Here is a 22732-nt window from a genome sequence, read left to right as displayed (position 1 = left end):
ATGTGTAAAGTTTGAAGTCCCGTTTCCCTGCAATTGCAGTCAAGAACCATTACCTATGTAGGCATCTATCGTCTCAGCCATTTTCTCAGCCCTGTTCTTGCTCTTTGCTTTCAGTAGCTGACAAATGACTACCATTTCTCAAGATAAAACTGTCTGGTTATGTGCCACAAAAAATAAAGCCATGTGTTTTACCATCTTTGTGATTATGCCCTGATGAGATTGCTTTAGCAAACAGCATGTGCTACAGTACCCCAAATCTCCCTAAAATGGCCACATGTGGATCAGAAATGGCCCAGCTATTGGAAACATTTCAGCATAGATTCTCGTTTGTCATTAAGTCTATTTCTGTGTTAATAAATATAAGACATGGAGTCTGTCCTTGAAATGAAGCTCTCATTGGAGCTATTCCAGGTTTACACCAGTGTAAGAGAGAGCAGAATGTGGCCCATAGAATCATAGAGTACGAGAACTGGAAGAGACCTCGAGAGGTCATTGAGTCTAGTCCCCTGCCCTCATGGCAGGACCAAGAAAATTTTGATCATCCCAGACAGGTGTCTGTCCAACCTGCTCTTAAATATCTCCAGTGGTGGAGATTCCAAAACCTCCTTAGGCAATTTATTCCACTGTTTAACCACCCTGACAGGCAGGAAGATTTTCCCTAATGTCCAACCTACCCCTCCCTTGCTACAGTTTAAGCCCATTGTTCCTTGTCCTGTCCTCAGAGGCTAAGGAGAACAATTTTTCTCCCTCCTGCTTGTAACACCATCATGGGTGTGTCTAGACTACAGGGTTTTGTCAACAAAAGTTGGCTTTTGTCGACAAAACTATACCTGCGTCTACGCTACCGCCGCGTTCTGTCGACAGTAAGTCGACAGAACACGGCAGCTTTGTCGACAGCGGTAAACCTCATTTTAAAGTACTCTTTTGAAAAAAGGCGCTATTGCATGGAAACTGCTTTTTTGAAAGAGAGCGTCTAGACTCTCTTTTGAAAAGCGACTTGCTTTTTCGACAATACTGATTGTAGTCTAGATGCTCTTTTTCAACAGAGGCTTTGTCGACAGTATCTGTAGACAAAGCCTCTGTCGAAAAAGGCGTGCAGTCTAGATGTAGCCCATGGGTCTATATTGGAAATAGCTGCTCTTGAGTTTTCTAAGGATGAGCCTCCAGTCTGGGGCCTGTTTTTTTCCAACCGGAATCAATGGCAAAACTCCCATTGTTTTCTGTGGGTGCAGGACTGAGCCCTTTCTGTTCCAAGTGCTGAGACAATAACATCCCCAGCTAAACTTCCCTGAGTCTAAAGTTTTGTGACAGGTGGCCAGAGCACATTGTACACCACGGTTATTAAATCTGTAAAGTGATGCTTCATTGCCGCAACTGTTTAGTTAACCATACTTTGATTGTTCTCCTTTGAAACATTGTTCCTCTCGTGTGTGTTTTGTAAAAGTGAAAATCTCAAATGTGCTAAACAGAAGTTTTAACCATCACTCTTAGTTTTGCATAGGAGTATTATGTGCTAATTGTTTGCACCGATATAGCCCCAGAAAAACTATTTGCCAGCTAAAAGACTATGTTGCTTTCTAATAGTCAGTTATGAGTGAATTTCCATTTGTCTCCATATTGTTCACATCACTACAGAACCCTCTGTATTGCCTATAAGCTCTACAGTTTGCCCTACGTACATTTTTACAGATGTTGGCCAGCCATTACTAGTATAACAATTGCTGCATAACCCAACTTGAATTCACATCATCTAACTGGATATGGTTCAGATCTCACTTGTTAGTTTTATACCGGTGTGCTGTTATTTGTCATTTCTGTCAGTGTAACTGATACCACTGAGGAAGTAGTCTGATGTGCAATACACTCCACCAATCCTACACAGTTTAGACATTACATCCATACACACTAGGGCCTTGTCTACACCAGCACATTTTATCACCAAAAACTTGCCTTTTGGCAACAAAACATTGAGGGCGTTTACACTGAAATGTGGCATTTTTTCGGGAAAAACACCCAGTTTTGGAAACAAAAAAACTTCCACCCTCGTGAAAGACTGTTGTCATTTCCCCTCCCTTTATGGCTGACAAAGAGCCAGTGTGGTCTCTACTGTTTGTTTTGTCAAGAGAACTGGCTTCTGCCAGTATCCCACAATGCCTGCCCTGATGGCTCTGCTCAGTGTTTTGTGATCTCTGCTGCCCGGCAGGCTGCACCCCTCCCCTTTCAAAGCTCCAGGAAGTGTCTGACAGCTGAGTGAGCAGCTCCAAACAAATCATTGTATTGCTCCTGTTCTGCCCCACTAGGAACACAGTGGCAGGCATGCTGCTACTGCCAGGGGAGGGCTGGAGAGACGGCTGTGCTACTTTGAGATTCCTCAACACGGAGAACTCACAGAGCAAGAGGGAATCCCAAGAAGCACAGGGATTAGCTCTGCCTTCCCACAACACTGCCCCGTGAGATGCTTACCCACAATGCTTTGCTCTAGCCATCGACAGGGAGCTAGCAATGTGGCCATGAAATATCGACAATGGGAGGCAGAAAAACAAGTTTGGCCGGTTTTCACTTTTGGTGAGTTTTGCATGTCGACCTCACTTTTGTCACCAAACCTTCTCAGTATAGACATAGCTTAGCTAGAACTACTTTCCAGGCCCTTGCCTTTTATAAAATACAGAAAAGAAATCTTCACCTTAACTGACTGTAAACTTTTGGGACCAGGAATTATCTTTTATTTTATGTTCAGTGTCCAGCCCAAAAAGACTACAACCCTATATGAGGTATGTTAATAGATGCTACTTTAATTAGAGATGTGTGAACATTTCCATTGGAAACCTTCTCTGGAAAAAAATGCAGATTGGAGACACCAAAAGGTTTCCCAAATTTGTGTCCATTTTGTCAAACTGCTCATTTGAAACAAAAATCTGATAAATCAAAGGAAAATAAAATTAATGTATGTTTTGTGTATGGAAACACCTAGGCTATGTCTAGACTTCCCCTTCTTGTGCAAAAAATATGCAAATGAGGTGAAGCGTGGAATATTGCCATGCCTCAACTGCATAATTAATGAGGCTGAGTTTTTGTGCAAAACCCCCTTCTTGTGCAAGAGCTGTTCTTCCTCTTTTTTTCAGGAAGAATGGCTCTTGCACAAGAAGGGGGTTTTGCACAAAAGCCTCTTGTGCAAAAACGGAGCCCTGTTAATTATGCAAATGAGGCATGGCAATATTCCACACTTTGCCTCATTTGCATATTTTTTGCGCAAGGGGGGGCAGTGTAGATATAGCCCTAAAGAAGAAAAACAGCCCTATTAATATTTTTGTCTACTCTACCTGAAAAGCAAGATCAGAGAGATTTACCTACAGCAGCCAAAACAAATAATTTCCTTAGGAGAGCTTTTCAGTGTTTACTCTCCTACATGCCTGTGGCTGTGTTTAAAACACTCTGTAAATGACAAATTGCTCTCCTCCAGCAAAATTCATGTCAAACATAAACTCTGCACTTGTCCTAGAAACAAGATTACATTTTTTTTTCAAGTTCAATAGCACATGCTAAAATAATGTACTTATAAAGAGGTTAACAAGGGAACCTAGTCTCAGCTCATCAAAGACTTTTCTTGATAGGATTCTGAAAGTCCTTAAGCCAGAAAAGGCTGAATACCACCTGAAAAACAGGTAAAGACCCCCAAATTGCTCTTATGATTGATAGAGTGCTCAAAAGACCTCAGGGTGTGCATTAAAACACTGAGTGTGGGTGTGCTGTTAATCATGCACCTGAATTGTGAGGTCAGCCGTGTTAGTTTCACAGCCTGGAATTTCATTTCAGAGCTCTTTGGGAAGGACAGACCACTGTGAAAATATTCTTCATCAAGGAGCTTGGAACAGAGTTCCCATTTTACAGATTGTCCTGCTTTATCCTCACCCTTTTCTACCCGCAACCCTGGTACTTCTTCTCGGGGGTCATTTGAGAAAATCCTTCCTATCCTTTGCTTATGTGGTGCCATTGTCTTTTAAACAGAACTCGTCATAGACTTACTGGGAAGTTCTGCTTACAAACTGATGGCACAGCATAGCCCCATATCCTTTAAACCCCCTGTGTTGCCATGGCTCCTCAGAACTCCTGCTCCTCAGCTCGGATCACAGGCTCGGACATCACCACCTTTGGGAAAGCTTTGTTTCTAATCCAGCCCAGCCGTTATTTGGCAGGGGAAGAAAGAGACATCTGGGGAGCAGCTGTGTCAGCCCAGGACTCATGGAACGGACAATGTTATACTGTCTATGATTCTGATGCTTCTGATTACCGGGCCACCTTCCTTAGAAGGTTAGGTCATATTTGGCTGCTGCCTCAGTAAAGTCTGGGAAGAAGAAACCCTCTTGTGGATCACACACCTTGATATTACCTGTATGCAAACTGTTTTGGGAACAAAGGGCAGTAAATAAGACGGGAATTTTCCCCAGTGATTCTGAATCTGCTTAAAGAAACATTTCTTCTTTTTGGCGTTAAAAAGACATTGCAGATATGTTATGGTCACACCGGCTTCATCTTTACCTTCGCTTTGAACTGGATGTCTGATGCTTTCTGCCTGAACTAATCTCGCATGGTTTGGCTGTAAAGGTGGACTAAAAAGACTCTAAACCCCAATCCACTGACCTTCCATTGCTTCCTAGCTAGCCCCATTGGTTGAATTGTCTGTGTTGTCACAAAGGGATGCTATTTCAAAAGGGATAATTAATGGCATTTGAAAGTGCCCTTTTGGTGGGTCACCTCTTTGGTGCTGTTTCACTGTGCAATTCATCACTAAGGTGGTCCATGCTTGTGGCAGGGTCCTAGCTTTCTTAGATGATGACGTGTTCAGATAAGTGCTGTGAATGAGACATTCCGAATGAAGTCACCGACTTAATGAATCTTATCCTGAGGTGAAAGTAACTTACATTTCTTACAGGTACTATCCTCTCACAACCGGGGGAGAGGGGCAGTGCTCAGGGCAAAGGGTGGGCGGGTTGTGATGCGACAGCATCTGCCAGAGGATTGGGATGTGAGGGAGTGCAGGAGTCAGAGCAGGGGAGGGGCTGTGGGAGGCATAGGGCCAGGGGCTAGGGTGGGTATAAGGTGGAGAGTGGGATGGGGGGCTTGGGGAAGTGCTCGTTGGTGACTCTGCCCTGTACTGCACCCCCAGAATTATGACCCAGAACCTGGGATCCTAGTTGCTGGCCCGGTCCCTTCCCTCGCTCAGGGTCCCTGCTGCCGGTGGCCCTGCCCATGCATGCCCGGGGCCCTCCTGGCTTCCATCCTCAACTTTAGGGGGTGGGGGTAAAGGACAGCATTAAGGGTCTTCCCCCCGTCAGCCACTTTCTTACTTTCACCTCTGATTGTACCACATCTGGAGAGAGCAAGAGCTGAACTTACGTGGGGTTGTGGCATTGCCTTTCTGCATTCTGAACACCAGCGCCACATGTCCGAGAGCAGGCAGACCACGAGCTCCAGGTCCCCCATCCTCCATCAGTTGAGTCCGGGCGATAGCCCACCTGGACACACTCTCCATTGAAGCACCACTGCAGAGGAAGCCAGACAAGAGTGAGGCCAGCTGAAAGAGCAGCAAAGGGGAGCAGAGCTCTGAAGGAGAGCGGCGTGCAGCGCAGGGGAACAGGAAGCGAGGGACAGGTGGTTAAGGGAAAGTGTGCACATGGGAGTAAAATTAATTTGGTTTCACATACAACTGTTTCACCGCAACTCATGTTGCAGCTTCCTAGTAGCGCCCGGGAAGCCTGAGAATTATGCCTTAGTGCTGGTGTCATAAAAAAACTCCACCAGCTGGTCATCACCCAGTTAACATGGAGACCGGGTCAGAAGGCAGGTTCGACAGGTAAAGCCTAAGGAATCCTTCCTGATCAGCAGAACGGAACTAAACTCTTGGGGCCAGATTCCTAGAGCCCTGCAAATCCTTGTGCATCTGCTTTGTATCTGCAGGTACCCGCATCCATGGATGTGGGTGCAGATATCTGTGGCTTGTTGTGGATGCAGATACAAATGTTGTGACTAGAATCCTGCAAATTTGCAGATATCGGTTTTATATCCGTGGGTATCCTCATCTGCAGATAGGGATGCAGGTATCCACGGCTCACTTTTGCAGGGACAGATGCAGATACAACATTTTGTATCTGCACTGGGCTTTACAGATCACTGGGACCAGCATCTAGCCCTAGCCAGGTGGGGAGACATGGAAATGTTTTTATGCTATCGTTGTTCTATTTTTTGATACCTTGAACCTGAGGCCACTGTCCTGGTCCCACGATGCAATTTAGAGCAGTCTCAAGGTCGCTTTGTGATGTGCTCCCTGGGAACAGCCCACGAAGAGTCATGTTAGCAGCCAGGGATTGGCTGCCTATGGCTGCTCTCTGGCCATGCCTCTTTGCCTTTGCCATGTCCCCTGCACCTGGACAGGGGGCACAGGAGCTGCTATCCTATGCCAAATAGGGCTTTCTGTGCCTGTTTTGTGCTGCTACAGTAAAAAAAGCACCTGGTACGGGGCCTCAGTTTGGTTATTAATTCTCCTCTTTAGTCCTCCCTGGGCTGGAAGGAAGTGGCGTGTGAATGAAACTGCAGCTGCACATGCAATGCTTGGAAAGTCAGGCCTGCAAGGTCAACTGGTGCCATGAGGACACAGCAGGGAGCAAAACCAACTCCAACTCCTATGATGTTTCAGTAACTTGCTGCTTCAATGGATTTAGGCCCCAGTCCTGTCATTCTTACTCCATTAAAGCCACGGGAGTGGAGCCTTAGTAGGGACATAGGACCGGGCCTGTATTAAGCATTCTGACTTAGGGGTGTTCTTGTGCCTGTAAAATTTTGGATTTTACCCTTTACCTTTGCAAAGCTGACAGACCTGGGTCGTTGGCAGGTGGGACTGACCCTATGACCGAACGTAAGGGCTGAAGCCATGTGCCTCTACTGTATGAGCTAAAACCCCCCTGGCTCTGAGCTAAGGCGGTAGAGCACACCTCACTCTCCCTTTCAAAGGCCAGCTCTACACTAACGGGGAAGGTTGAATCAAGATACGCAACTCAAGCTACATTAACTATGTAGCTGAAATTGACATATCTTGTTTTGCATTTCTCCACCATCCCCACAGCACGGGGCCAACTGGAATCCCATCGACTTCCCTTATTCCTCACAGAAGAAGGAGTACCAGCAGCCATCAGGGTCCTCTGGGTTCAATTTAGTGAGTCTTAACTAGACTCACTAAACCAAACTCCGGAAGATCAATTGTGGCAGTGAAGAGATGGCCTCAGTGGTCTCGGTGCTGCTGGGTTACACCTTTAAAGTTAAGCAGAGGAGGGCAAATACCCCCTTCATGGGTGTGCTGATCCTTGTGCACAGCAGTGAATTCATCAGTGTACCAAAAAGAATATATGTAACTAGGTCCATCTAGTCCTCACCTTCTCAGAGCTGTGCTGGAAGCAGTGGTGTGGCAAACACTAGCACCTAGCACTAGCAGTGATTTGCAGCTTACTCGATTTAACATTTCAGTAACTACCCAGACACACAAATCCAGCTGTGCTGAATGTATCCCTCTCTAGGTAGCTCTGCAGTGGTAATTCCGATGCTGCAGAATTTCATCTGGCAACTTGTCTTATTTATTGATTTATGTAATAAACCCGTGTCAGGAAAACTGTTGCTTATGTACAAGAGAACAAATCGCCTGCAGCTGCAAGCAGAGCTTCCTCTAATTACCTTGTTCTCGCCACACTTTGTGCCATCGACAGCAGCGTCCAGCTTGGAGTGGCAAGTGGTCCCCACTGAGCACCAGAGCGTATTGCAGACATTCTGCGGAAAACAAGCATGGGCACAGCATGGGGGTTATGGACCATCCCAAAAGGCCAGCCCACACCCAACCAGTTTGAAACGTGTTCACACGCTGAATGAACCCCCGGATCTAATCAATAGGCAAAGAAAGCCACTGTGACCTTTCTGTTTACAGAGCTCCCTTTCTGGTCACCCTTTGCTCTGGCAGTTTGGACGTAAGCTTTCTGCTTTCCCTTACTGAGCCCCTTTAGCTTCCTCTCCTTTGAAGTGACTCTTCCTGAAACCAGGAGGAGAGAAAATTTGTGTGGGGGGTCAGTCTGGCTCCCTGGACCTAGGGGAAGAGGTGCTTTGGGAGCAGAGGGCTCCACAAGCAAACCAACCTCTCCCCTAATTCAGCCCAGATGACAAAGGCCTTTTCTCCATTAACACAAAGATCACTTGGCATTAGAAAAGGATCAGAAAAGGGCAACAAAAGTGACGAGGGGTTTGGAACGGGTCCCATATAAGGAGAGATTCAAAAGACGGAGATTTTTCATCTTAGAAAAGAGGAGACTAAGGGGGAATATGATGGAGGTCTATAAAATCGTGATCAGTGTGGATAAAGTGAATGAGGAAAAATGATTTACTTGTCCCCACAACACAAGAACTAGGGGTCACCAAATGAAATTAATAGGTAGCAGGTTTAAAAGCAACAGCAGAAAGTATTTCTTCACACAACACACAGTCAACCTGTGGAACTCCTTGCCAGAGGATATTGGGAAGACCAGGACTTTAACAGGGTTAAAAAAACTAGATACATTCATGGAGGATAGGTCCATCAATAGCTATTCGCCAGGATGGGCAGGGATGGTGCCCCTAGCCTCTGCTTGTCAGGGAAGGGATCACTTGATCATTCCCTGTTGTGTTCATACTCTCTGGGGCACCGGGCACTGGCCATGTAGGAAGACAGGATACTGGGCTAGATGGAGCTTTGGTCTAACCCAGTCTGGCTGCTCTTATGTTCTTAATTCATATTGTGAGATCTAACCCGTCAGCAGCCCGGTGTGAGTTTCTATGCAAAGACTCTCACCAGTCACAGGGTCACTCAGAAGTCCCATAATCTATCATTACATTAATGAAAACTGCAGGCACCCCCAACCCTGACTTACATCCATGTCATCGCAGAAGGCAGAATATGCTCCATACTGCAGCCGGCACTGATGGCTGACGTCATAGAGGACTCCTGGTGGAACCAAAGGATAGTGGACCACTTCTTTGGCAGGTGGGTCATCCAGACACAACCCCCAGCCTCGACTGCAAATGGGAAACAGTGTGGGAGAAAAATCAAATCACTCCAATTGTGTCTAAGGGGGGACACTGGAGGAAATCAAAACTCTCTAAAAGAAAACTGCTGTAAGGGTTAAAAGTTTTCCAGGCCTTTCTCCCTGTAACAGAGAGAAATCATCTTAACTCTAATCAAGACCTTTACAATGCCTCCTACCTCAAGTTCATGGAGACTCCTAGTCTGTCACAAATTGCCATCTAAACTCTTATCTTTGTCACAGTTTGCCTTGTAGACTCCTCACTCAGGTTCTCATGTGCCTTTGTACTGTAAAACTTACTTCTAGCACTTCTGGTGTGAACAGAAACCTCTCAGAGTCCTTCTGCTGAGACTTTGATATGTTAAAGAAAACAATCAACAACTAAACTGTCTGCACATACTGTATAAAGGATCCCTGAACCTGTCTCTCAGAGCTGGTTGCTGCTCTCACTCTGGTAGCTCTCAGCCTGCATGCATACATAATAAAGTTTTCCTTCTAGATTTCTCTCCTGCTTCACTAGATTTCTCTCCTCCTCACTGTTTTGACCTCCAGCCTCGGACCTTTCTGGGGACTCTGTACCCCAGGGGAGTGAGATTTCCCCAACAACAGAATCAAGCAGCTGGAGTCAATGTAGAGCAGGGGAAGAGCCAGCAAAACAGGCTCTTGAAGAACATGAGAATTGTTGCTGAAAACCAAGGAAGAGTGACTCTTGTGCACAGCTGGCAGTCCTGGGTAATTACCAGATGCTTCCAGGTGAGCAGCAACAGCTGTTTGCTCTGATACGCTGCTAGACCTGAGATTTCACGAGAGCCTGTTCTTAGGAGCTTCCCCCAGCACAGCTACAGAGTTAGCACAGCGGGTGAAAGTGAGTGCAACTCCATAGAAATCAATGGAGCTACAGCCACTTACCCAAGAATGAGGCCCAAGAGGTTTCAGGGAGCTTGATGTCAGGTATCAGCTGAGCCAGTGAGGCTGTGAGGGTGGCCACTCCTTATCGCTTGTCCTGGAGCATGACCATACAGTGTTGTGTGGTGCAGGCATAAGAGAGCCTCTTGGCTCTAGTGCTACCCGTAGGCTGTCTAGACTGGCAATTTTTTCCGCAAAATCATCTGATTTTGCAGAAAAACTTGCCAGCTGTCTACACTGGCTGTTTGAATTTCCGCAAGAACACTGACGATCTCATGTAAGATTGTCAGTGTTCTTGCGGAAATACTGTGCTGCTCCCATTCGGGCAAAAGCCCTCTTGCGCAAATCATTTGCGCAAGAGGGCCAGTGTAAACAGCACAGTGCTGTTTTCCGCAAAAAAGCCCTGATGGCGAAAATGGCGATAGGGGCTTTTTTGTGGAAAACCGTGTCTAGATTGGCACGGACGCTTTTCCGCAAAAAGTGCTTTTGCAGAAAAGCATCCTGCCAATCTAGACGCGCTTTTCCGAAAATGCTGTTAACGGAAAACGTTTCCGTTAAAAGCATTTTCGGAAAATCATGCCCGTGTAGACGTAGCTGTACAGTATTTCAGAATGCAGGGCCCTGTTGACTCCTGCTGACGTCAATGGTGAAGCTCCTAGGCTGCGATTGTCTTCATGTGCAAGACTCCATTGAAAATGTCACCAAAGAGACTCCATGTGTAACATGCGCTCCAAGGAAGAAAAGACTTCCCACTCATCGGTCTGAACACAAACACCTGGCAGAGCCCTCCAGCCTAGAACCTCATCAGAGACCAGGAGGCAGCCTGGTTTTTACAGTGGCACCTTGACAGCGCATGAGCAAGTTATGGCTGTGCTTGAAAGAGCTCTCCCGAAGCGGAGAGCAAAATACTGCTCCGACACATTCATAACCAGCCAAGAGGAGAAACGTTGGCTATAAAATGAAACCTCCCAGAGAGCGGCTGTCAGCATCTTTCTTGCACCAGGTTCATTTGAGAGGAAAGCTTGCGACAGCAGCTACTTCCTTAAGCCTGGATGGAAACAATACACATCTCCCTGACCCCGTTTGTGCTTTTGTGCCACTTCGAGTGTGAGGAGGTGGCAGGTTTGAGGCAGTCAGACGGCGCTTTAAATTCTCCCTCGCAAGCGCGTATTCAAGGGGTCGGCTCCTGGCCTGGTTCCTGTTATGGGAGACACTTTTCCTTGTTCTCCTCATTAGGCTGCGTGCCTGACACTTTGGAAGCCACATCTATTAATTCTTTACAAAACCTGCACTCGCTCCCACCCTGCGCCCAAGCCATTGAACAGTGTCTCCTGTTACTTGTTTCATTTAAAGGGGGGGTGAAGGGTTGCTTGCCTGGACCTGGCCCCCACAGCTCAGGGCTCCTCCTCACCAGGATTGGGGAAGCCGCCCTGGTGCTCCAGCTCCCCCACCACCTCCATCACCCACCATCTCAGTCAGGGGCCACATCAGGGAGGGTTTTTTTTTTTTTTTTTTTTGCTTCTCACTTTTGTGCAACCACTGGCTGAATTTTCTGTGCATCAGAGGCCCCCGACCCTATAAAGGTTGCCCTCCCCCAATTTAAAGGTCTCTGTGAGAGGTCATTCCAGTGCAATGGTTGTTTTAAATATAATCATTTAAAATATAATAGCTCACAGGTTCCTGGTCGCAACTCCTCTGAAATGAGGGCAGGGTAAGGTCAAGAGCTTCAAAATCAGATCCTGCTGTTAGTGCCGACATGGAAATAAACTGCCAGGGCATCTTAATTGCAAGTCAGGGAGGGAACATAAAGCAAAGTGTTGCCAGACCTAATCTCTTCCCAGTTAAAATTAGCACAGTAAGTGGTGGGTGCTTCCTATATTGTGTCGGACAAGTAAGGGCATCACAAATGCAAGTGTGTGGAAAAGTCTATGCGCTGCTGTGTTGTTTTCAGCCGTGAGGCACCCGAGTATTTATATTCTTGTTGCTCAGTGTTCGTTAAGAAAGACCAGCTGCTGCGCTCATGGGGATGCTGGTATGCGTAGGAGACCAGTCATAACAGTTGCACATCAAGTTGTGACAATGTTTATGGCCACAGAGCCACAAGATGTAGACAAAACTAGCAGCAGTTTGATTAGGTTCAGGAAGTCCTTCCAAATGGGGTTTCAAAGCATCACAGCAGGAGAGGACAGAGGCAAAATATTTTTAAACAAATGACGACCAGCAATTGAAAGAAATCTTCAAGGATGTTTATGTTAGAAGGGATTTTAACCCCATGAAAGAGATAAAGTCAGAGACAAAAAGACCAATAGAATGATTTCCGCTCCACAGTATTTTTTCCCTCCTGCCTTATGCTTTATGGATAGCCTGAAAGTTAGGTATTCAGCCATGCCACTGTGCTTGCATTGCAAAATGAGAGGAGGTATAGTCTAACCAGCAGTATGAATTGTTCTGGGGCAGAGGTGGGGCATTTAGAGAAGATAGAAAATATTTTTCAGCAACAATATGGACAGATTTTAATGTCCTTTTACGTACTGTATTTGAAAGAAGAGAGAATTTTAGAGCATAACAGCAAGAACATACCCCACTTAGACAGCATTTTCAGGATAGAAGGATCCCAGAGCAGGTCACATCTATATTCAGCACTGCTAAAATGCAGCTGACTCTGAAGTGGAGAGCAGCAATCAACCACCATGCACCACAGTGAGTGAGGGGAAATGCAGACCAAGGACAGTGGGGAAAACTGGTAGTTTTTCAGGACAAGCCAGTGCCACAAGAGTCCAAAGACCATGCAAAGCAGACAGGGTCTCGGCCCGAAGTCCTGGTCCAGGAGACCCATGCAGAGCAAAGTGTCCTCAAGTCAGTAATCTCGTCCTGCGTGGGGAAGCAAGCTCTGAATCAGGATTAAGCTCTGTCAGTCCAAGGAGCCAAGCTTGCACAAACACTCATCTTACTGTTTCAAAATACTGTGGCTTATATTTTATTTATTTGTGTATGTATATATTTATTTATTTAGCTAAAGCAAGTCAGAAGCACCCTGACTCTTCCAGAACAAATGGGCACACAGGACACAGGTTCAAAAACAAAGATCTCCTCCCAGTCCTTAACAATCACGTATGCAAAACACCATCCCCCCTTATCCTGAACTGGAGGTACGTAAACTCCTGAAAAGCTAGGGGAGGGAGAAATTAGCGATTAGCTTTGCCTCATTCAAGCCAAAGCTCTCATAGCCACAGTGCAGGAAGAAAGCAAAGCCCCTTGGACAGCACGTGTGCACTTGCTGGAAATGGTTATACTTAGTTCCTGAAGACTGTTAATTTACTAAATATCTGATTGGGCACCTACATGTCACAGGGGTGGGTAGATAAGGCAAGAATCGGATGCAAGGGGATCTGACAATTCTCAAATGTGTAACAAAACAGGTAAAGGGAAGGAAAACATCTTCCAATGAGTCTCAAATCTTGTCATCCGTCCAAATCCTGCCAGCCTTAGGAAACTGAAAAGGCTTCTCCACAAAGGGAGAATATGGAACAAGGATCCTAGCTGGGCATGATGGGCCATCAGCCTACTTCACTCTAGTGGTGCTTAGTTTACTGGTAAGTGGGTTGAGCCTATACTAGTCCAGCGACAGTTGTGTTTGGTTGCACAAGCCTCTCCAGCCCTCTGACTTGAAGTCCAATATTAAAGTGCAATAGTAAAGCAGACATGTGTAGCAACTGTCTGAGGAGACTTTCAACTCCCAGCTCCTAGTAACCTCCTTACCAGGTCACAGTACAAGCCAAGACACTCCTAGGGGAGTCGTTATAAATCAGCAATCATTTATTGCTTCATCATTAGGGTCTTAATTTATGTCGGTTTACAATGCCCTTGGCTTCCACCAGAATTAGCATTCACAGACAGGGCTTAACTTGGCTTTATGCTTTTGTCTCATGATGGGTTACAAGAGTCTCCCACACCCAGTCACAAAGCAGCTCTCGAACGTAACACAACCAGCGGCCCGTTCACCAGAACCAAGCTGCTGAGTTTTAGCTGTGATACGAGGTCACGACCAATTTCCTCACTCTAGGGAAGTCGTGGCCTCAGTTTAACCAATTCTGGGACAGGGTCCCACTGGCACAAACAGGGCAAACAACGGATGTCAATAACTACTAAACCAGTTCGTCAGCCCGTAAAGCTCACTGGCCCTCAGAGCTGTATCTCCAAGCTACCCCTCAAAAATGAAGCTAGGAAGTCTGGTGGAGAACGCCTTTAAAAGAGGTTTCATTTCCGTGGCTATCGCTGAACTCAGTATGCACCTTTTCTTGGTCTGCTGATGTTCCTCACTGCCCACCTTCCCTGTCTCCTAGCTCATGGTATGTATCCCCTTGAAATATCCAGGTCTTTCCAGGCGTCCAGATGCTTTTGTTGTACCGCTCAGGGGCTTGTCTATATGAGCAAGAGCCACCGCTTTACAATTAAGGGGCTTATTTAAACTGACTTAGGGTATGTCTACACTGCATTCCTCTTTTGAGAGAGGAATGCAAATGCAGATGAGCGAAATTGCAAATTAAGCGTGGATTTGAATTTCCTGAGCTTCATTTGCATAATCGCGTCCGGGCGCTATTTTGAAATACCCTATTTCGAAAAAAGAAATGCTGTCTAGATGCAGTTATTTCAAAAGAAAACCCTCCCTATAAAATGAGGTTTAAGGGTAATTTCAGAAGAAGGGTTTTCTTTCGAAATAACCATGTCTAGACAGCGTTTCTAGGGTATTTTGAAATAGAGCCCGGATGCAATTATGCAAATAAAGCACACTTCAAATCCGCACTTCATTTGCAATTTCGCTCAGCTGCATTTGCATTCCTGTCTCGAAAGAGGAATGCAGTGTAGACATACCCTTAGTTCAGCTGATGCAAACCGCTCTCTGGATCCTCCAATTTCAGCGTACACATGGATTATAGCAGTTTAAGGGGCCTGGGAAGAGGTTTAAACTCACTTCAAATAAGATAGCCTTTAACCAAAATCAAAGAGTTTTGACTGATTTAAGTGAAACCGGTTCACCATTCTCATGTAGACAAGCCCCCCGGCTACATGGGGTTACAGCTGATCTCAGCCAGCTCTCAGGGAGGAGAGACATACCTCCCTTTGGCCTGATGCACAAGGTCTCTGCCCAGTAAGGCTGCCCGTCTGCTCAGCCTTCCTATCCTAGAGCGCTGGCTTCACACCCCCATGCGGCTCATCAGAAACATGATGACTGAAAACGGAGTTTTCCACATGCAGCTTCACAGCGACTTTCCTTTGGGGAGAGGTGCCCAGCACTTTTAAATGGACCCTTGATTGGAAATTCCTTGGTTCTTCCCCGCCTCGTGTAGCTAAGCTTAACTCTGGCTAGGACACGCTGCCGTGTGGCCTGTGCTTGAGAAGGCTGGGGCTCTGGGGGCCCTAGAGGACTGGGCTGGCGCCAGAGCAGAGAGTATATCCCTGCTGCGCGCTTTACGTTCATTCGGAGTTCTGCAGACTCCCTGCCTGGCAGCTCCAAAGCCATTTTGTTTACTGGCTCATGGGAAAACAGCCAAAGGGCGTTCACTGCGAGGGAAATAATGCATTCTGCACCATGCAACGCCAAGTGTCACCTATGCCCGGGCACTGCCTTGCTGTACCTTGAGACTGGTTTGTTAGCTCTCTGACATGAAACGAGGGCAAAGCCCTGCTCCTTGATCTCCCCAGGGCTCTGTGTGTGGTTGCTTGGCCTCTCGCTCACTGAAACAAAAGGCACAGAATAACTACTCCTGACTTTTTGTGTTTGATGCTCTCAGCTCCCCTCCTGCCTATGGCAGGCTAGTCTCCTGGGGGCTGGCATACTTTGCATTTAGGATGCACATGGTGTTGGTGGGCTGTGGCAGAGGAGAGGACAGACTAGCTGATGGCCATCATGCCCCAGAGGCCATCACAACATGGAACCCCCTCAGTGCCCCCTGCTTTTCAGATCACACAGAGGGAGTGGCACTAGGATAGCCAAAGTTCTTGGTGTCTGTCCCTTTCCCTGTGCTCGTGCTTCGTCTCTGAAAGCCAAACTCCTCCAGCACGCTGGGGGTCACTGAGCTGCGGCTCCCGTCAGGCCAGTGGCCAACATGCTACCTCCAAGAGTTCTGCCACCCATCCCACGGATTTGCCTTCTCTTGGCCTAGCCAGTGAGAGGGCTGGGAGAAATCTGGCATAAATGGAATATGAAATGTGCACAGGTTGTTCCCCCTGCCCAGTAAAGTCAGTTTGCTACTTGCACAAAGGACTGTCCCCCTTTAATGCTTTAATCTAAGAACTCAATACCTCAAACTAGAAGCACTTGATTGTGAAGGCACAAGGTACTTGCCCTATTGCTCCCTAAGCCTGTTATTTAAGCAGCAGGATCCCTTATCAGACTCGCCTCCCAGGGCGGCTTGAACAATGTGTGGCAAAAGCCAGCCTCACTGGGACTTGTGCCAGTGACCTGGGCATCCGGAAGTCATAGAGCTATTTCTTGAGCCAAGAAGAGTCTCCCTGGGCAGTGGGGGGGTAATAAGATTTAGAGCCTCCTCCAGACTCACAATGGGTTTCTTAGCTGTAAATGAGGCTATGCACTTCCAAAAAAATCTAGCCACAGAGCTAGCGTGCTGCTGAGCTCCACGTGAACCGATAGCGTTCAGCCCCTTACGTCCTGAGAGGTCAGAGTCAGCCATACCGTCACATGAATGCACACCCGGGGCGGCTCTCTGTGGAAGATACTAATGGTTTGCAGTTGTTCCAATCTTGTATGGATTTCTTTCTCTCTTCTTTAGAAAATTGGACAGTGCAATTCTCAATGTAAAGATTGTCCCAGGCCAATCTAGCAAGCCCAGTGATGAGGGTCTAAACTCTGGGCCTATTCCTTCCTACTTTTTTGCCAACATTGTTCTAACAACACAGACATTTCTGTGGCCACACCATCCCCTTTTCTATTGCCAGAGTGATGTCACAACCAACAAAATACTATTGCTGAAGTGGCGTCTCCCCTTGAAGGCAAAGCTGCCCTCCATGGGGGAGGAGAGAGACAGAAATTAACTGGAAATGCACCCAGATGGTCCATTTCTTTCTTGGGGCACTAAGTGCAGCTTAAGGTGATGATCAGAAAATTCCTGTTCTAAAAGTGAAGGCTAAAAATATACACTCCTTGGGGACCACAGCTGATTTAGCACTGAATATCTGAAATGAGGGATCAGTCACATGGCCAACCCTCACACCCTGCACACAGCTAGCTGGGTGTGTGGAGGGTAGATTCCAGGCTCTGCCCGAGCAGCAGCGCAGTGCAAGGGGAAAGGAGACGCCTCTGTCAGACACATTCCACCCAATGCCAGTGCAACGCAGCCCTTCTGCCCAGCCCCCTGCAGACCAGCAGTCAGCTACAATTCCTCTCCTCTCCCCGCAGTAATGAAGAGAAATGGCCCAGCAGTACACGGGCACTGATGGATGCAAATCTCCAGGCATCGGTCTCAAGAACCCAATACCAAACTGAAGAGTCAGCGAGCAGTGCTAAAAATAAACAGCCGTACAAAAGAATGTGGCTTGCCATAGCTACTGCTTGGAATATCTCCTGCCCGGAGACAAACAGAATTCCTCTGCCTTGGAAAGTGACTCCGGGCCGAGCAGAGGCCAGGCGAGGTAAGGTTTCGCGATGGGCTGCAGCCCATGGAATACCAGGTCTCAATAGCACAGAAAGGGCCACTGGGACGAGCCAGGGACTGCGTTTGCAGAGGTGCTGGGAATGCCTCCTGAGAGGCAGGGAAGTCAAGATAACAAGCACTGTGTTTCTGTTACTTGCAGCGCTAGTCTGGCCCTGGCTCGCTGCCCATGCTGTGTGCCAGGGAAGCAGTAAGCGGGTGGAATGTCTCCTTTTCCCCTTGCACTGTGCTGCTGCTTGGGCAGAGCCTCGAATCTACCCCCCGCACACCCAGCAGCGGGCTCTGCCAATGTGTCCGGACAGGCCTGCTGCAGCCAGGCACAGCCTGAGCCCTCCCCAGAGCAGCAGGGATGTTGGCAGGAGCCTGTGACTTCTCAAATCATCCTCTGCCTGCAGGGCTGCTCCCTGGGCAGCACAAGGACCTGCTGCCCTGCACACTGGGCTGCCACATGCTGATCGAGCTGGGGGGAGTAAATCGCCTCCATGCCTGTTCCAGGGGGGAGTCTCAAAGGTACAATGGGCAGCTGGGCACCAAACTGCCCTTCGTGCCTTTGCAGCTGCTCCCCAAAGCCAGTGCAACGTGAAAACCACATGAACCAAAGTGTGGGTCCCGCAACGTTTCCCTATGGCTGGAATTGCTGACAATGCTCAGTGCCAGGCTCTCCTTTGACTTGCACGGGTGTGAAAGGGGAGTCACTCCAGAGACACTCTCTGGTGAGTGAGAACAGAACCAGTATTCCTGGGCAGGCACTGGGACAGCTGCGCTCTCTGGAGTATCCAGACGATTGATTAAGCAGAGAAAATTGCTTGGGACTTAGGGAGCTAAGCGGAGAGCAGCACTCTAACATGTGCATCCCAAAGGATGTCTTTTCTTTCGGAGTGCGTCCGGTTCTTCCGGGTAACACGTGGCACACGCTGATGTGACGTGATATACGGACAGGTGATCCCAAAACTTTGGGGTGATTTATAACATGCCTTAGCAGTCGGGATTAACAGCCAATGGTAATGAAATGTAGAAAAGACTGTAACTGAGGTTTTACATGGCCCCAGAGCCCGAGAAGGAGTGTAGACCCGCTGGCTGGGCAGCAGTCACTGATAATGTGTCATAGTGGGGAAAAATGCAGGAGGCTGCTCGGAAAGGAGATCCATGGCAGTGTTACAATACTGCCTTTGCAGTAAGAGAGGGGAAATCCTGGTCCCAACCAAGTCAGTGGCAAAAGTCTCATTGACCTCAATAGGGCCAGGATTCCGCTGCTAGCATCCAATCCAACACAAAGGGCTCTACTGCTCAGTCCTGTGGATGTCCCGACATTCACGTAGGGCTTGATTTGGCCAGATGCCAAGATCCAATGGGAATGGAGGGAATTTGAGGTCTGCACCTCAAAGTGGGGACCAGCCATTCAGAGGACTGGGTCATCAGGTTTGCTCTGATTGGCTCCCAAAGTTCCCTTATGCTGTCGTCTAACTCAATCAGCAAATTGGCCCCGTATGAAAATCTCAGCCCTTTGTCACCACTTGGGCACAGAGAGCACGCCAGACACCAGGGTTTGCTGAAGACAAAGAAAACATTTCAAGTGATGCATGTTTGAGAGTATCAACACCATTAGCTGACAATTCCAACAGGTCCCCACCCTCCGAGTGGAGCGCTTGCAGTTCCCTCCGAAGGCACCCAAAATGCGGGACAATGCAGATCACAAACGCCTGAGACCGTTCACCGGGAGAGTTCAGTGAATGGGACCAGCCGACCCCTAAGCCCTGATGTCATGTGGATCTTGCTGTGGATGGATCACAGCTACCCAGGCCCCGAGCTCAGCCACAACTCAGACCTATTCTTCCTCCAGAAAATTCTTCCTCCCAGGCAAACCTGCATCTCATCCCTAGAGGGACACTTGTCCTTCCACCAGGCATGCTGATGCAGGGCCACAGGGGACAATTGCCCTGGAGTCTGGCAATTCAAAAGGATCTGGGGCTCCTGGCTGTGAGGTCACCACTACCACAGCAGTGGCAGCAGCTGGAGCCCTGGAATCTTTACATTGCCACCAGAACCCTGAAGGCGCGCTCCAGGCAGTGCTGAGGGCTGGTGGGAGGAAAGGAGGCGCAGTCCGGGCAGCACTGAGGGTTGGTGGGAGGAAAGGAGGCGCGCTCTGGGCGGGCGGGCGGGAGGCGCACTCCAGGCAGTGCTGAGGGCTGGCGAGAGGAAGGGAGGCGGGCTCCAGGCGGGAGGAAGGGAGGCACGCTCCGGGCAGTGCTGAGGGCTGGCGGGAGGGGGGAGGTGCGTTCCAGGTGGTGCTGAGGGCTGGTGGGAGGAAGGGAGGGCGCGCTCCAGGAGGGAGGAAGGGAGGCGTGCTCCGGGCAGCTCTGAGGGCTGGCGGGAGGGGGGAGGTGCGTTCCAGGTGGTGCTGAGGGCTGGTGGATGGGAGGAGGCACTCCAGGTGGTGCTGAGGGCTGGCAGGAGGGAAGGAGAGAGGTGAGCTCTAGCCGGTGCTGAGGAGTGGCTGCCACAGCCCTTCCTGCAAGGCCCGGCCCTTGCCCAAGCCTCCCCATCTTGCCCAGGGGCCCAGCAATTCTGTTGTTCCCCCTGCCTTCCACTCTCAAGCCCTTGATCTTCCCACCCATGCCTGAGGCAGCCCAGGCCCTCCAAGGCAGCCAGGCAGCAGCACTCATATGTGTCCCGTGCCTGCCATTCTAGTCCAGCTCTCCATTTCATCCAGCCCCCTCTGACTGTGGCGCCTGGCTCCTGACTGCCCGGCGAGCCCTGCCATTGGCCCCACGGTGGAAGGAAGGGAAGGAGAGAAGGTGGGGGACTTACTCGAGGAAGCGGGTGATGTATTCCCTGCTGCAGCGGGACCAGGTGAGTGGAGAGGTGTCATACAGGAGCTGTGGAGACATGATGAAAGGTCTTTTCCCAACTGGCTCACAGTCATTGCCGCTTCCATCATGCTGAATCCCAAAACTGTGTAAGAGCACAGTCCCACAAAGGAGAGGTGAGCCACGGGCTTGGAGACAACCACACAGGTGCTTTGTCTTTAGCACAGTCACATCAAGCCTAACAGTACAAAGGCCTCGGACAGTTTCCCCCCATTAAGCTGTTCTGAACACCCCCCAGCTCTGCACAGAGACTTTACCTGTCCGCCAGGATCCAATGCCGTAAATGTTACATCACTGTCAGTGGGAAGCCACCTGGCTCAAAGGGGCGGGAACCGGGAGACCAGTGAATTACTCCCAGCTCCACCACTGATCTGCTGTGGGACCCCACGTGAGTGATTTCCCCTCTGCCTTGTCTGATTAGATTGTGAGCTGTGTGGGGTGGAGATACCTGGGTGCGTCTGCAGCGCTCTGGGGAAGTGAGGGCCTTAATGCACGACTGACACATCAAGAGCGAATCAATACGGCGAGGGGAGTGGGCATCTGGGGGATCCGGGGACCCTCCCCCCATAACTGTCCTTTATCTAGATTTGATGCCGAGCTCCAGCAGCTAGAGCAGGGCATGGAGACACAGAATCATAGGGTAGAAGGGCTCTCAAGGGGTCTTCTGGTCCAGTCCCCTGCACTCATGGCAGGAAGAAGCATTAGCGAGACCAGCGGAGGGCAATAACCGACCTGCAGGCCAGATCTGGTTCACCAGGGTTAGTCCCTGGTGAGCCGCAGCCCTAGTCACCTGCACTTCTGGTGCTCCGGCTGCTCGCAGCTCCCCTTGGCTGCAGGTCACCATTCCCAGCCAATGGAAGCTGCAGGAAGCAGTGTCCTGGTCCATGCCACTTCCTGCAGCTCCCAGTGTCCGGGAATGGCGATCCCTGGACTCTGGGAGGGGTTTGGATGTGGGCTCTGGGTTGGGCAAGGTGGTGGGGGGACAGGAGAGGGTGAGGGCACAGGCTCTGAGAGAGAATTTGGGTGTGAGTTTGGCTGGGACAGGAGGTGGGAGTACAGGTTGGGGGAGGGGTGCAAGTGCTGGAAAGGGGCAGAGGGCTGAGTATGAAAGGAGGTGAGGCTGTAGGGCTTTGCAAGGGGTTTGGGTGCAGGAGGAGGTGCAGGCTCTGGGAAGGAATATGGGTGTGGGCTCTGGGCTGGGGCAGAGGGGTGGGTGCAGGAGGGATGAAGGGTACAGGCCCTGGCCAGCCAGTGCTTACTTCAGGCTGCTCCCAAAAGCAACCGGCACATCCCTCTGACAGTGGCTCTTAGGTGGGGGCGGCATGGGGAGGGAGGGAGGGAGGGAGGTTTCTGTGCATTACCCATCCCTGCAGCTCCCATTGGCTGTAGTCCTCAGCCAATGGGAACTGCAAAGTTGGCACAGGAGGCAAAGGCAGCATGTGGAGACCTTTATCCTCTTTTCCGGGAGGCTTCCCTGACCCACAGAGGGATGCCTGCTGGCCACTTCCGGTAGTGTTGTGGTGCCAGGACAGGCAGGAAGCCTGCCTTAGCCCTGCTGCATCACCTGGAAACCTCCAGGAGATATAGCCTGATTCAGTTGGCAACCCTGACATGGGGTGGGTTTGCTGCCTGTCCAGTGAGGGCAGGGTGGAGAACAGGACAGCACATTTCATAAGCAGAGCCGAGTGGATAATACACAACAGACACTGTATCGTTCAATGAGCCCCTTTTCCTGATTGTACGATACTTGTGAGCAGGTTGCCATTTCCTCAGGTTTCCTTCTTTGACATTGAACACGCTTGCATGGGGTTATTTTTTAAGCTCACAGAAAGCTATTTGATTCTTGCTGTCGCTGAGCTATGTTTGGTTAGTTATGATTGGGCGGATAAGGCACACGGTATTGTTTCTGTTCCTCGATGTGGCTATCGCATGTGATAGCCACCGGTATGAATGTAACAGTTGGCTTCCACAACTGCTCATGCATTCAACTTTGTGAGGCACTTCCTGTGAATTTGCTGCCAGGAAAACGGACTTGCACAAATGCTCCTGAGAAGCGTCTGCACAAAGGGCATTGACTGCAGGCTACACAAAGTTAGACAACATTCCAGCAGGTACTTGCAGCAATTTTTCTGTAGTATTGCCTCATTCTTGCAGTTAGGTGCTGAGGCCACGTCTCCACTTGCGGCACTGAAAATTG

General features: G+C 49.1%; 1 protein-coding gene across 2 annotated transcripts in view; it reads right to left on the bottom strand.

Annotated features, from left to right (window-relative positions):
* The window catches only part of ADAMTS7 (ADAM metallopeptidase with thrombospondin type 1 motif 7), a 152340-nt gene that overhangs the window by 89501 nt on the left and 40107 nt on the right, over positions 1-22732 (bottom strand). For both annotated transcript variants that reach the window (XM_075896802.2, XM_075896804.2), the window contains 4 exons: positions 20477-20620; positions 8940-9084; positions 7720-7812; positions 5395-5540 (listed from right to left, as the gene is read on the bottom strand). In XM_075896802.2, the coding sequence (XP_075752917.2) occupies positions 5395-5540; positions 7720-7812; positions 8940-9084; positions 20477-20620 (528 nt within the window). The remainder of the gene's footprint in view (positions 1-5394; positions 5541-7719; positions 7813-8939; positions 9085-20476; positions 20621-22732) is intronic.

This window comes from Pelodiscus sinensis, chromosome 14 (genome assembly GCF_052426305.1).
Source record: "Pelodiscus sinensis isolate ZL-2025 chromosome 14, ASM5242630v1, whole genome shotgun sequence".
Taxonomy (NCBI): Eukaryota; Metazoa; Chordata; order Testudines; family Trionychidae; genus Pelodiscus; species Pelodiscus sinensis.
The sequence above is the reverse complement of the archived record's forward strand: the minus strand, read 5'-3'. Positions and strand labels throughout refer to the sequence as shown.